General features: G+C 42.5%; 1 protein-coding gene across 1 annotated transcript in view; it reads left to right on the top strand.

Annotated features, from left to right (window-relative positions):
• Nucleotides 1–15,598, top strand: part of LOC109936459 (neuron navigator 1-like) — a 471,148-nt gene that overhangs the window by 51,787 nt on the left and 403,763 nt on the right. The window contains exon 3 of the mRNA XM_048612092.1: nt 192–1,164. Within this exon, the coding sequence (XP_048468049.1) occupies nt 192–1,164 (973 nt within the window). The remainder of the gene's footprint in view (nt 1–191; nt 1,165–15,598) is intronic.

The following is a 15,598-nucleotide window of genomic DNA, read 5'->3' as shown; positions in this document are numbered from 1 at the left end:
CTATAAAAAAGTTATCAACCTGCCCCCAGCAACTAAACAAGGAAAAATCTACATGCAGAAATTCATATTGCTACAATATATTTAACAGTCCTACGCAACATGCCTTTTCAACTTTAGCTGCTCATTTAAACTAGTAACACTCACCGCAAGGCAAGAATAATCCTGTAATTGAATTTTCAATTTTCTTTCAGATTTATCTGACCATCTAACTCAACTGCCAGTTATGAACGGGAACATACAGTTAGGTTCAACCACAAGGCATCAGCATGTTTCAACCATTTCTCAGGCCAAAAATGTACCACCTAATAGAAAACAAACCACCGAGGCATCCTCAAAACAGACTCTTAGGCAGCTTAATGCTTCAGTTTCTTCGTCAGTAAATGATTTGCAGAAGGTACCTTCCTCAGGAAATGAAAAAAGCTTATCCAATGCAAATAGACCAGTGGAGGAAGTGAAATATCACAGTAAGACTTCGAAAAATGCTACGCAGAGTAGAGCTGAGACTTTTTTGAACAACGAAGGGCAGGATAGTTCATTAGAACTTGGCAACACTGAATTGTGCAATACTGAAACAGAGACTGCAGGACCTGCATACAACAGTCCACGGATATCACAAAAGGGAATTCTTCACTCTCTGAACAAGACGGCAAGCATGCAGAAGGCAGCATCAAGAATCCCAGATAGAGGTCAAAAAGAGGAGAAGAAAGATAGCAACGGAATCAATTCGAGAAGAAAAGTTGCTTCTACAAAAGGCTCTCGAATTGCAGGCTTGACCCACACAAGGAGCAAAGTTTTGGACGATGTGCAAAAAGGCGTTGCAACTCTTCCTCCCAGGGGAAAGTGTAAATCCAGATTCAGTATTTCAAATGATAATTTGTTACATCTGTCGAACTGTGGAGGTACAGCAGATAGAGAGAGACCTAAAAGCGCTTCAAGCCAAAGGCAATGGAAATCGGATGTTAGTTGGAAATCCTACAGTTTCTCCAACTTACTTTTAGATGAGAATGAAGATGTTTCACAATTGTCTGTCTCTTCCGTTTCTTCTCCTAAACGCACATTTACTGGTGGAGTAAAAACATCTGTCAACAGCAATGTTATTAAACTTCCTTCTCCAACACAAAATAGTCATCCTAACACAGCAACAGTGGCTCCTTTCATGTACAAGTAAGTTTTCTTTCAACATTAATTGTACTTATGAAAGTGTACAAAGTTGCAATTCAAAAAATAGGAGCAGTCAGTTGACCCTTCATAGTTCATCCATTTGCAATTAGAAGGGTGATGGTACAGAGTCAACTTAACCTGTACTGTCTGCATACTGCCAAGTTTAATCCATTATAAATATAACCTAATTGTACTCTGACATGACTTCATAGATTTGGTATGGCATCAGATTGGTGCAGTGTTACATGATATATTTGAAATGGAGAAAGAACTCTGTAGACATGATTTTTTTCGTAATTTACATGTGTTCTTTTTCCTAATTTGGCCATTGTTTAGACTTCTAGACAATAAGTTGGCCTGTACTCAAACCTCTAACAGTATAGGGTGCTTAAAATGAGGGGCACAAGGATAGTTGGAAAGCCTTTCTATCTGGTGGTGAGTTAATGACCCTCCATAATCATGAATGACATTAAGAACCGATTGTTGGAAATCTTACATGTTGCAGCACAGATCATTAACGAGTAACATGCTACATGGGCAGATTACATCTTATTGTGTTTTTACCTTAACATACATAGTAATTTGAATGTAATGTGGATGAAAGTTGCTTATTTGGATATAATGATCAAATTGCATTTGAGTTTCAAGAGTAAGAAAAATGAGACTCAACATAGTTAATGTGAACATGTTCCTCAAAATCATCAATGTGCACCAGAAAGATGTTAATTGGAGAATTCTTGATTTTGATATTTACCTTTGCGATATGAAGATAAATGTAAACTGGAATGTTTAGTGAAGTATGTAACCATTTCTCTACAAGGTTGACTTGAAGATCACATCAAACTGTTTCCTTTTGATTGCTCATGAAACAATAAGACGTGGGCAGATAGTTATAGCATCATAGAATGATGCAGATAACAAGGCGTGGAGCTGGATGAGCACAGCAGGCCAGGCAGCATCAGAGGAGCAGGAAAGCTGACGTTTTGGGTCGGGACCCTTCTTCAGAAATGGGAGAGGGGAAGGGGACTCTGAAATAAATAGAGAGAGGGGGAGGCGATGATAGAAGTTGGATAGAGGAGCAGATAGGTGGAGAGAAGACAGACAGGTCAAGGAGGCAGGGATGAAGCTAGTAAAGGTGACTGTAGGTAGGGAATTGGGATAAGGGTTGGTCAGTGAGGAGGGAGGGGCGGGTAGGTGGAACAGAAGATGGACCGATCAAGGAGGCGGGGCTGAGCCTAGTAGGTAGGAAGTGGGGGTGGGGGTTGGTCAGTGAGGCAGGGGGAGCGGATGGGTGGGAGAAAAGACGGACTGGTCAAGGAGGCAGGGACGAGATGGGCTGCTCTTGGGATGAGGTCGGGGGTGGGGAGATTTTGAAGCTTGTAAAGTCCACATTGAGACCATTGGTCTGCAGGGTTCTCAGGCGGAATGTGAGGTGCTGTTCCTCCAGCCATCGGGTGGCATCGTTGTGGCACTGGAGGAGGCCAACATGTCGTCCAAGGAGTGGGAGGGGGAGTTGAAGTGGTTCACGACTGGGAGGTGTTGTCGTTTGTCACGAACCGAGCATAGGTGCTCCTATCATAGAATGATGCAGGATAAGATGGAGCCATTTAGCCCATCATGCATCTGCTTGCTCTTTAGTAGAACCAGCCAATGAGTTCCACTTAGAGTCATAGAGTCATACAGCATGGAAACAGGGTCTTCAGCCCAAACTGGTCCATGCTGACCATGGTGCCCACTCAGCTAGTTCCAATTGCCTGCATTTGGTGCATATCCCTCTAAAACCTTACCATCCACGTACCTATCCAGATGTTTTTTAAATGTTGCTACTGTACCTGCCTCAACCACTTTTTCCAGCAGCCTATTCCGTAAATGCACCACTCTCTGTGTGAAGAAGTTGCCCCTCAAGGTCCTTCTAAATTCTTTCCCCTCTCAGCTTAAACCTCTGCTCTCTAGTTTTCAATTCCCCATTCCTGGGAAAAAGACTATATGCATTTATCCTATCTATGCCCCTCATGATTTTATACATCTGTTATTCTCCTACATTCCAAGGAATAAAGTCCTATTCTGTCCAACCTCTCCCTATAACTCAGGCCTACTAGTCCTGGCAACATCCTTTAAATCTTCTTTGCACCTTTCCGGTTTTACTATGTCTTTCCTATAACAGGGTGACCAAAATTGTACACAATATTACAAGTGCAGCCTCACCAACGACTTATACAACTGTAACATATTGTCCCAACTCCTATACTCAATGCCTGGACCAATGAAGGCCGGCATGCTAAATGCCTTCTTCCCCAGCCTGTCCACCAGTGACGCCGCTTTCAATGAACTATGTACTTGTACTCCTAGGTCCCTCTGTTCCACAACACTCCTCAGGACCTTACCATTTACTATATAAGCCCTACCTGGGTTTGACTTTTCAAAATGCAACACCTCACACTTATTTGTGTTGAATTGCATTGGCCAATTCTCAGCCCACTTCCCCATCTGATCAAGGTCCCTCTGTAATTTTTGATAGCCTTCTTCACTATCAACATTACCTCCTAATTTTGCACCATCCGCAAACTTACTAATCATGCCTTGTACATTCACATCCAGATCATGATGTAAATAACAACAAAGGTCCCAGCACTGACACCTGTGGCACACCACTGGTCACAGGCCTCCAGTCCGAGAAACAACCTTCAACCATCACCCTCTGCTACCTACCAGCGAGCCAATTATGAATCCAATTAGCTAGCTTTCCCTGGATCCCATGCGACCTAACTTTCATGACTAGCCTGCCATGTGGGACCTAGTCAAGGCCTTACTGAGGTCCTTTTTAAACAACATCTACTGCCCTACCATCATCTTACCTCTTACCTCTTTGAAAAACTCTAAAGGATTTGTCAGACATGACTTCCCTGCTGACTATCCCTGATCAGACCTTGACTATCTAAATGTTTGTTGATCCTGTCCCTCAGTATCTTCTCTAGTAGATTGCCTACCACTTTGCTGTAGGCTCACTGGCCTATAATTCCCCGGCTTGTCTTTGCTACCTTTCTTAAACAATGGAACAACATTAGCCACCCTCCAGTCTTTTGGAATTTCACCAGTGGCTAAAGATGGAGCAAAAATCTCTGCAATTTCTTCCCTACTCTCCCACAACGTCCGAGGATGGACTTGATCAGACCCAGGGGATTTATCCACCTTAATGTGCTTTAAGGCTGCAAACACTTCCTCTCTGGTAATGTGTATGTGGTCCAAAACATCTCTACTTGTTTCCCTTTTTTCCTTAGCATCCATCATTTTCTCCTCAGTAAACATTGAGGAGAAATATTCATTAAAAATCTCCCCCATCTCCTGCAGCTCCACACTTAAACGGCCATATTGATCTATAAGGGGACCTATTCTCCTCTTAGCCACCCTCTTACTCTTAATATAGCTATAGAACCTTTTAGGATCGTCTTTAACCCTATCTGCCAGATCCATCTCATACCCTCTTTTTACGCTTCTGATTTCCCGCTTAAGTGTGTTCCTACACTTTTTGTAGTCATCTAGGGATTCTTTTGAGCCAGATAGCTTAAACCCACTGTACGCCTTCTTCTTTTTCCTGACCAGAGCCTCATTAACCCTTGTCAGCCAGGGATCCCTAAACCTACCAGCATTTTTCTCTTCACCCTAACAGGGACATACTGTCCCTGGACTCTTGAAATCACACTTTTAAAAGCCTCCCATTTGCCAGTTGTTCCTTTTCCTTCAAACACACCCCCCCAGTCGACTTCTGCGAGATCCTGTCTAATGGCCCCAAAATTGGCCCTGCTCCAGTTTAGCACCTTAACATGTGAACCGGTCCTATCTTTTTCTATAACTATGTTAATACTAAGAGAGTTATGGTCACTGGAACCCAAGTGCTCCCCGACAGACACTTCAGTCATTTGCCATAAGGGGAGGTCCAGTGTTGAACCCCCCTAAGTAGGGTCCTCTACATATTGATTTAGGAAACTTTCTTGGACACATTTGAGAAATTCCATCCCATCTCGGCCTTTTACACTTTGGGTTGCCCAGTCAATACAGGGGAAATTCAAATCTCCAAACAATACAACTCTATTATTTCTATAGGTATCTGCAATCTCTCTATACATCAGCTTGTCTAGTATGCGCTGGCTATTTGCGGGTCTACAATACAGTCCCAACAGAGTGACCATCCCCTTCTTGTTTCTAAGTCCTAACCATATAGCTTCATTTGATGACCCTTTAAGAATATCCTCTCTGAGCACTGTTGTTATATCATCCCTTATGAAAAGGGCAACTCCCCGTCCTTGCTTACTTGTACTTCTGTCATGGCTGTAGCTTCTGTATCCTGGAACATTGAGCTGCCAGTCCGGCACTTCTCTCAGCCATGTTTCTGTTATAGCTATAATATCCCAGTCTCCAGAGCCAATCCATGCTCTGAGCTCATCTGCCTTACCAGACAGGCCTCGTGCGTTGAAATAAATGCACTTTAAACTAGAAGTCTTTTCCTTCCCTTTTCTGTGCTCCTGGCTATCCTGAATCATAAATTTGCTCTCGATGGTTAACGTATTTTCCCCTGACTTCTCGATGGCCCCTCTTTATTCAGCATCCCACCTCCCTGCCAATCTAGTTTAAACCCTTCCAGGTAACTGCAGCAAATCTCCCCACAAGGATATTAGAACCCCTCCAGTTCAAGTGCAACATATCTCTCTTGCACAGGTCACCTCTACCCCAGAAGAGATGCCAATGATCCAAGAACTGAAAACCCTGCCCCCTACACTAGCTCCTCAGCCATGCATTCATCTGGCCTATCTTTCTATTTCTATCCTCACTAACGCGTGGCACAGGAAGTAATCCGGAGATCACTACCCTTGAGGTCCTGCTTTTTAACTTCTTACCTAACTCCCTATACTCATTTTGCAGGACCCCATCCCTTTGTGCACTTTGGTACAAATGACGTAGGTAGACAATGATCTCTGGCCTTTCACCGTCCCCCTTAAGAATGTTTTGCAACTGCCTTGGCACCCTGGAGGCAACACACCATCCTAGTGTGTCTTCTGTGGCTACAGAATCTCCTGTCTGTCCCCCCTCACAGTTGACTCTCCTACCAGTATCAGTGTCTGACTGCACCCTTTCTCTCTGAGCCTCCGAGCTGGTCACAGTGCCACTGACCTGACTGCTGCTGCTAGCTCCTGAAAGGTCATCTTCCCCAAAAGTATCTAAAGCGGTATCCCTGTTATTGACGGGAATGGCTACAGAGGAATCCTGCACTATCTGCCATGCGCCCTTACCTCTTCTGGTGGTCACCCAGCTATCTGCAGCCTGCAACAGAGGAGTGACCACTTCACTATAGCTCTTACAATGATATTCCCTGCACCCAGATGATCCTGAGTGCATCCAGCTCCAGCTCCCGTTCCCTAATGCAGTCTGTCAGGAACTGCAGCCTGACACAGTTCTCACAGGTGTAGCCTAGAGGGGCACTGGAAGTCTCCCTGATCTCCCACATCCTGCAAGAGGAGCATGCCACTCCCCTAACTGCCTTCCCCATTGCCTTCAGTCTGGGCAGAAAGAAAGTAGAGTTAAAGAGCCCTTACCTGCACTTACCTGTACCCCTGCTCAGCCTCCTCACACCAAAACCTCTTGAGCAAAGGCCTCAGCAATTCCAGTCTAACACTGGCCCACTCTCTTAATGGCTGCTCCCTTATACACCGTTACCTTGTCGGCCATTTTTGTCACAGAAACCCCTTTTGTTTTGGTCAAAGGAGAGGGGAGGGAGGGTCAGAAACACCAATGTAGTGTTTAAGGGTTAACCACACCAGGTTCTCCTTCACCTGCTGTACAGTTATGACGACTGTGGCAATGACTCTCAGAGTTCCGCTGTGATAATTCTCAGCTGCCTCCTGATTCGCTTCTCTGCTCTTTCCCCATAGCCCCATTAGATAGTTACCTAATTCTGTTTTGAAAGGTGCACTTGAATCTGCTTCACCATTCTTTCACACAGTGCATTCCAAACCATAGCAACATGTTATGTCAAGTAAAATAGTTCATCATGTCCTACATTGAAACTGTTGCTCTTGTCACCTCTAGTTCATTTGCTAATCTCCTTAAATTTGTGCTGTAGATGAGTTCTGAAGAAGAATCATACTGAATTCGAAATGTTAACACCTTGTCTGCCTCCACAGATGTTGCCAGACCCATTGCACTGGCACATTCTGTTTTTATTTCTAACCTCTAGCATCCACAGTACTCTGTTTCAATTACCTTAAATTTGAACTCTGGATCCCACTTTTTTACCACTGGAAATAGTTTCTCCTTATTAATTTTATTAAAACTTTTAATGATGTTGAACATCTCTATGGAATCTCCTCTTAACTTCACTTTTTCAAGGGAGACAACCCCAGATTCCCCAGATCTTCCACGTAACTCCCTCAGCCCTGGGTGTTGTCCAGCTTAACTGCTTCTGCACCCCTCCACAACCTGGATAGTAATGTTTTATGGCCACATTGTTTTACAATGTTCCAAGTGAGGTTGAACCACTATGTTAAGCTTCAATAAAAGCTTTAGCAAAACTTTCTTGATTTAATACTTTGTCTCCATCAATGAAGCTAAGGATTTAATTTATCCTTCCTTCACCCTCCATAAGGTCTGTTTACTCACGAATCAGACACTTGTCATCCATGATTTTATTGTGAATGGTTGCGTTGACATGGTGGCCTTGATGCACACCTGGATGAGAGATGACCTCGCACCTAAATGAAGTCCCAGCTCATCTATTCATTCACTTCCTCACTCCCATGCTAGCTGATATAGTTAATAGTTCTCTCTACTGATACTGTTTACTGCTGCTTTCAATCTGCCGTCATCGTTCTTCTGTTCAATAAAACAACACTAGATCCCTATATTCTTGAAAATGACTATCCCATCACCAATCTCCATCTCCACTTTAAAATCCTTTTTCATTCTGTTGTCTTCCTTATCTGTACCTATCTTTCATGAAACTCACGGTCTGAGTCTCTCCAATCAGATTTCTACCCTTTAATATTACCAAAATAGTTCTTATCACAGTCAAAAATTGTGTTTTGTGGGACAGTAACAAAGGTGGGCACACTTTCTCTGTCCTCTTGATCTGACTAAAACCTTTGATACTGTTGACCACATCCTCCTCCAGCACTTCTGCACTGTACAATTGTGTAAAACTGCACTCTTTTATTTCTATAATTAACTATATAATCAGAAGTAAATTACAGTCTGTAATAGCTTCTGTTCCTGGTCCACATTATTAGAATAGTTACCTATCGAGTTAGAATTTGAAATTCTGTTGCGAAATCTGTTCAATAAATATTTTAATTACTAGATGACAAACAGGAAACAAATGAATCACTGTGTACATTGTTATGGAATGGTAAATCTTAAATTGTAAAGACAATTGACAGCTGTGACATCATTTTACAATTCTGGGGGAATTAATTGGGGTTTACTAAGATTATTATTGAATAAATCAACACTAGAGACAGACTGCAAATAGTTTTGTGATCCAGAGTTGGTTTCCTGTTGGTGAAAGACCTAATTTTCCTAATAAACCTGTACTGACATGGCATTACACACCTCTGGAGCAGGTGGGACTTCAATCCAGACCTCTCAGTCCAGGGGCAGAGACAATACCACTGCACCAGAGGAGCCCCCTCCCTCTATTGCTAAATGATTCACTGACTATTCACTGTTGTCAGGAGCTAGTAATAGACCATCTAATGATAAAATATCCCAAGTTCAGAATTTCAGTGATTCTCACTCAGACTGTTTGCAAAAGTCACTTTGTTGCTATGAGGAATAGACAAGTGTATCAGGAAAGAATCCGAACCATGACTTTTATTTTTGACTCAATTGTTTAGTTTTCATTGCTCCCTTAAAGATTAGTTTGCACTTCCATGTTTCAAGATATAGTCCCTTCCCTGGCAAGATATAACTCATTGCCTGTGAATTGCAGGAAGTTCCACAGTTGAAGTCTAATGAAGATAAAGATGACAAAATGCAGCTTCTTAGCACCTAGGTTTTGCTGGTATGTGAGATGTTCTTGCTCAACAATGACATACATGGCACCCACACACTGATTCCTAATGTGAGCCTTGCTGGATGACATTTGGTGGAAGCATTGGACATATACAAACTAAGCATATAATGAGGTCCATCGGTATGTGATGAAAGCTGTAGCAAACATTGCCTTTTATACGTAGCTGAATATATGGTCAGGAGCAGGAAGGTTTCTCATCTCCCTAACACCACATATCTCCAATGCTACTACCTCCAGTATCTTGTAAGGGGTGCATTATCTTCTTTCAGGCTAATCGCAGATAAATTTGTACTGTTTGGTGTGTTTGGAGAAATATTTGATGGGTTTGAGAGTTTGTTCTTATTGCTAATGCCTACAGGCTGTCTACAGGGGCAGCAGAACTTTGTACTTCAAGAATTTTGCACAACTCACTCATTGTCATCGGACATGAACGCAATCGTTTGCATTTTCCTGAAATTACAACATTTCTTTTCCTATTTTTTTATATGGGCTGTGAGCATCACTGGCAAGGTGTTCATGTTTGCCCATCCCTAATTACCAGTGAACGTGTTGGCTTGCAAGGTCATTGCAAAGGGCAGTTACTACATTGTTGTAGGCTTGGAATCACATGTAAACCAGGGCAATTATGAGTGGCAGGTTCCCTTCCCTATAAGGATATCAGTGAGCCAGATCAGCTCTTATAATTAGCGATGAGTGTCACAGTTACTATCACTGAAGCTAGCTTTGCATTCCAAATTTATGAATTGAATTCAAATTCTACCAGTTGCTATCTTTAACACCTGCCTGACAAATAGTACATTTCTATTAAACTGAAACAATTGCTTAATTTTATTTTTCTTTGTTTTATTACACTTGTTACACCTTTCATTTACTTTTTAAACCACACCGCCTCTTCCCTCCCCCTCAACTTTCTTAACATCTATTCACAATTTCCTTGCTTCTGAATAGATGTTAAAGTCCTATTTCTGTTTTTGCCACCTGGTGGCTGAATCTAATATCGCAATATTACATTAAAATGTGGATCAGTTGATTACATTGACATTGTAGTGCTTTTACAGCAAAAAAGTACAAGCATTAAACTGCCAGAGTAAAATATTTCCTAGTCCTGGACAACATTCAAATAACATTTGTGCAATGACCATCTCCAACAAAAAAGAATCTCACCATTACCTCTTAACATTTAATAACATAACCGTTAGCGGCCAGCGTTATAAATACTGTGGCTGCAAGAGCAGATCTAGAAATCTGACAGCAAGCGATTCAGCTCCTAATTCCCCAGCACTGGGATGATGACAGAGACTAACACTGAGCATTTGTATCTTGAACTTTTATTTACATGCTTTTTATTTGAAGATATGCAGCCAAAAGTTGACTGTAGATGTAAATTCAGTGCCTGGATGGACAGGAGATTTCTGGAATGTCAACCTGGTAAGGTGTCAAGGAAGCTTCAAAGGACTGGGCTTAAAAGGGACATGTGCTCCAAGCTGACTGTAAACCCCTGGGAGTTATGTCAGACTACAAATATGCTGCAAGACTAAACAACATTCAGGCAAGAGGCATGTTTTGAGTCTATGTTTCAAAATATATAATCAGTTAAAAATCACTTCAATTCTGTGTGTGCTAGTGGAAGACGGTATGCTGGTGAGCTGATGGGATTGTGTGTGTTAGTGGTCTGAGGAGCTCATGTGTATTAGCCAGAGTTAATACTGTAAAGATCAGAGTAAATGAAGCATCTAGTACTCACTCCTGCACTGCAGGTTAAAGGCTGTATTGCTCTGAGTGCTAAAAGCCAGATAGCTAGACAAAAAAAAATTGTAAGAACAGCTCTCATACTGAGTGCTCAAAGGTAAACAGGACCAAATAATTTACAACTAACATTGAAATTGAATGTTTCACTATCAATTCTTCATGAATGACTCAGAGACTAACCTATTTATCTTTGTTTTTATTATTTTCAGCCTTACTTTTAATTTCTGATCTCTGTGTGTGTGTATTGTGTTATTATTTTTTCTCATGTTTAGTAACTAATAAATTCTCTTTTATTCAATCAAGAAATCCTGGGTAAATTGGCTTTTTTAAAAAACATAAATTCATTTCTATCCGGGAGAACAGTTTTCACAAGGAAAGGAGTCCTTTTCTAACTAACTTGATTGCAACTAACTAAGGTGGTGGGGTGAATAAAAAGGGAAGTCAGTTCATCCTTCCTCACATGGCACTTGACAATTTGGGTATCCTATCTGGATCCATAACAGATTGGTGATTCTCATTGGGGTCTGGTCATAACAAAGTCTATCCACTATCAGCAAGGCACAAGTAAGGCATCTAATGGAATACTCTGCACTTAACAGGTACAGTTAACATAGAACCGTACAGCACAGGAACAGGTTCTTCGGCCCATGATATTGTGCCGAACATGACCCCAAGCTAAACTAATCCCTTCTGCCTGCCCTTGGTCCATATCCCTCCATTCCATGCATATTCATGCGCTTATCTAAAAGTCCCTTAAATGCCCCTATCATATCTGATGCCACCAACACCCCTAGCAGCACTTTCCAGGCTCCTACCGCTCTTTGCGTAAAAAGCTTGCCCCTCACATCTCCTTTGAACTCTTCCCTCATCTCACCTTGTATTAGACATTTCAACTCTAGGAAAAAGGTTTTGACTGTCAACCCTATCTTTGCATCTCATAATTTTACACACTTCTATTAAGTCTCCCTTCAGTCTCTGCCGCTTCAGAGAAAGCAACTCAAGTTTTTTCTAGCCTTTAATTATAGCTCATACCCCCCTAATCCAGGAAGCATCCTGATAAACCTCTTTGCACCCTGTACAAAGCCTCCACATCCTGCCTGTAATGTGACAAACAGAATTGAATGCAATACTCTAAATGTGGCCTAACCAAAGTCTTATAAAGCTGCAACATGACATCCTGACTCTTGTACTCAATTCCCTGACCAATAAAGGCAAGCATACCATCTGCCTTCTTTACCACCTTACCTACTTGAACCCTAAGATCCCTCTGTACATCAATGCTATTCAGGATCCTGCCATTAACTGTATACTTTTCCTCAACATCTGATCTCCCAAAGTGCAGCACCTCACACTGACCCAGATTAAACTTCATCTGCCATTTCTCTGCCCATATCTGCAATTGATCTTTCTCCCCCGAATCCTTTGACAACCTCCTTCAGTATCCACAACTCCACTAATCTTTGTATCATTTGCAAACTTACTAACCCACCCATCTACATTTTCATCCGAGTCATTTATATATATCACAAACAGCAGAGGTTCCAATACAGATCCTGTGGAACACCACTAGTCATGGACCTGCAGCCAGACAAACACCCTTCCACCACTACCCTGTGCCTTCTATGGACAAGCCAATTTTGAATCCATGTGGCCAAGTCCCATGTATCTCAATCTTCTGGATGAGCCTACCATGAGGGACCTTGTCAAAAGCCTTACTAAAATCCATGTAGACAATATCGACTGATCTACCCTGACCAGTCACATTTGGCACCTCCTCAAAAAATTCAATCAAGTTCGTGAGGCATGATCTGCCCAGCAGAAAGCCATGCTGATTGTCCCTTATTCGGCCATGCTTTTCCAAATCCAGGACCTCTCCAGTGACTAACAAGGATACAAAGATCTTGGTCAAGGCCCCAGCAATCTCCGCTCTTGCCCTCTTTCAATAATCTCAGGTAGGTATCGTCGAGCCTTTGGGACTTATCCACCTTAATGCTCTTCAGGAGACCCAATACCACTTCTTCCAAGATCTCAAAATGCTCTAGCATAATACCATGCTTCACATAAATCTCACTATCCTCTATATCCTTCTCCTGGGTGAATACCGACGCAAAATGCTCATTTAGGATCTCGTCCACATCCTCCAAGCACAGGTTCCCTCCTTTATCCTTGAGTGGTCCTACCTTCTCCCTAGTTATCCTCTAATTTTTAATGTGTGTATAGAATGCTCTGGGATTCTCTTTAACCTTGCTTGCCGAGATCATTTTATGGTCCCTTCTTGCCCTCCTTGAATTCTTTCCTGCTTTCTTTACGTTTCTCATGGGCCCTGTCCAATTTTAGCTTCCTAAACCTTACATATGCTTCATTCTTCCTTTGACTAAATTCACAACCTTCCCCATTATCCAAGGGTCCCTCTCCTTGCCATCCTTCTCCTTCCTCCTTACTGGAACATGCCTGAGTCCTGATTAGCAGGTCTTTAAATAACTCCCACATCAAATAAAAACAGAAAGAACTGTGGATGCTGTAAATCAGGAACAAAAACAGAAGTTGCTGGAAAAACTCATCAGGTGTGGCAGCATCTGTGGAGGAAAATCAGTTAACGTTTTGGGTCCGGTGAACCTTCCTCAGGACCCTCAGTTCTAAGGAAGGGTCATGGGACCTGAAATACTAACTGATTTTTCTTCACAGATGCTGCCAGACCTCTTGAGTTTTTGCAACAACTTCTGTTTTTGTCCCACCTGTCAGATGTAGACTTACCTGATAACACCTCCTCCCAATGAATGCTCTCTTGCTCCTGCCTAATACTGATGTAATTTGCCCTCCCCCAATTTATTACCTTCCCACAAGGTCCTGACTTATCCTTATGCATAACTATCTTAATACTTAAGGAGTTGTGATCACTGTTTCCAAAATGGTCTCCCACAATATGCAAGACGCTCGACAACATCCTGGCACCTCAGCTATAATCTTCAAATTTATTCCTTTTACCACTGATACATAGTGGCAGCAGTGTGCATCATTTCCAAAATGTATTGCAATTATCCACCAAGGCTCCTTTGACAGCACCTTCCAAAACCCATGACATCTACCACCTGGAAGGACAAGAATAGTAGATGCATAGAAAGACTAATGCCTGCAAGTTCGTCTCCAAGTGTCACACCACCTAGACTTGGATGTATGTTACCATTCATATTGCCATGTTAAAATCCTGTAATTCCCTTCAGAACAGTCCTGTGGATGCAGCTACATTTCATGGACTGCAGCAGTTTAATAAGGCAACTCCTCATTGTCTTTTCCAGGGCAATTGGGCAGGGGCAATAAGTGCTGTGGCTTAAACAACGATGCTCATAGCCCATGAATGATTTTTGTTTAAAAAAATCAACTGATACCTATAGAAATTGTAAGCTGGATTTTATGTTTTGGCAAATGAACTTGAGCAGAATAATGAGAAAATAGGTATGCTCTCCTAACTACATCTTTCCAAAATCATGCCATTCAACATTAGGCCAATTCTAATTCTAGAACTTTGATTCTTGAAACAAGTTCCTGGCAATCATGCTCTCTTTGATTGGGAGCTTACCACTTGCACAGAAGGGCAAATGACATCCAGTTGCAGGCTGTAAAGGTTCTTTGAATCCCAAGAGTTTCAACTTGCAGACAGCTGTCATAGTGCTCTCCTTTTGAGGTAGCGTCTTTGGAATGCCAGTGTTTGAGTTAAAGGATAATGATCCTTAACCACACCAAGAAGAAGCATAGATTGGAAAAATATTTCAAAGTGATTTTGCTGGGTGGCATGGCTTGAAACAATGAGAGCTAAAAGTGCACAAAGAAAAGTCATGAAAGAGACAAAGGAAAAAAGAGAGAGGAAGGGCTTCCGTGTGTTAGTAAATTAGTGGTTGAGGACAGATCACTAATTGGCATAGCATTGCATTCAAGTTGGCAATGGTTTGTTCTCTGCAACATTTTGAGGTTTGTGGTAATTCATGGGGCAATTCCCTTTCTGCCCATGTCTGCCATCTTTCTCTGATGCCTGCATGATGAGGTTTCTTTGTTAGGCAGACGGCATAAAAAGAAATTTGAGATTTCAGCAGAACACCCCCAGGCTAATCTAGACATTCACCAACACCTTCCACCCCAACCTTAAGTTCACCTGGACCATCTCTAATACCTCTCTCTCCTTCCTGGACCTCTCTGTCTCCATCTCGGGCAACCACCTAGAAACCGATATCCATTTCAAGCCCACCGACTCCCACAGCTACCTAGAATACACCTCCTCCCACCCACCTTCCTGCAAAAATGCCATCCCCTATTCCCAATTCCTTCGCCTCCACCGCATCTGCTCCCAGGATGAGGCATTCCACTCCCATACATCTCAGATATCCTCGTTTTTCAAGGACCGCAACTTCCCCCCCCTCAGTGGTCGAGAACGCCCTCAACCGTGTCTCCCACATTTCCCACAACTCATCCCTCACACCCCATCCCCGCAATAACAACCAAAAAAGAATCCCCCTCGTCCTCACATACCACCCCACCAACCTCCGGATCCAACGCATCATCCTCCGACACTTCCACCATCTGCAACCCGACCCGACCACCAAAGACATCTTTCCCTCCCCACCCTTATCTGCT

The sequence above is a fragment of the Rhincodon typus genome, chromosome 25 (genome assembly GCF_021869965.1).
Source record: "Rhincodon typus isolate 14 chromosome 25, sRhiTyp1.1, whole genome shotgun sequence".
NCBI lineage: Eukaryota > Metazoa > Chordata > Chondrichthyes > Orectolobiformes > Rhincodontidae > Rhincodon > Rhincodon typus.
The sequence above is the reverse complement of the archived record's forward strand: the minus strand, read 5'-3'. Positions and strand labels throughout refer to the sequence as shown.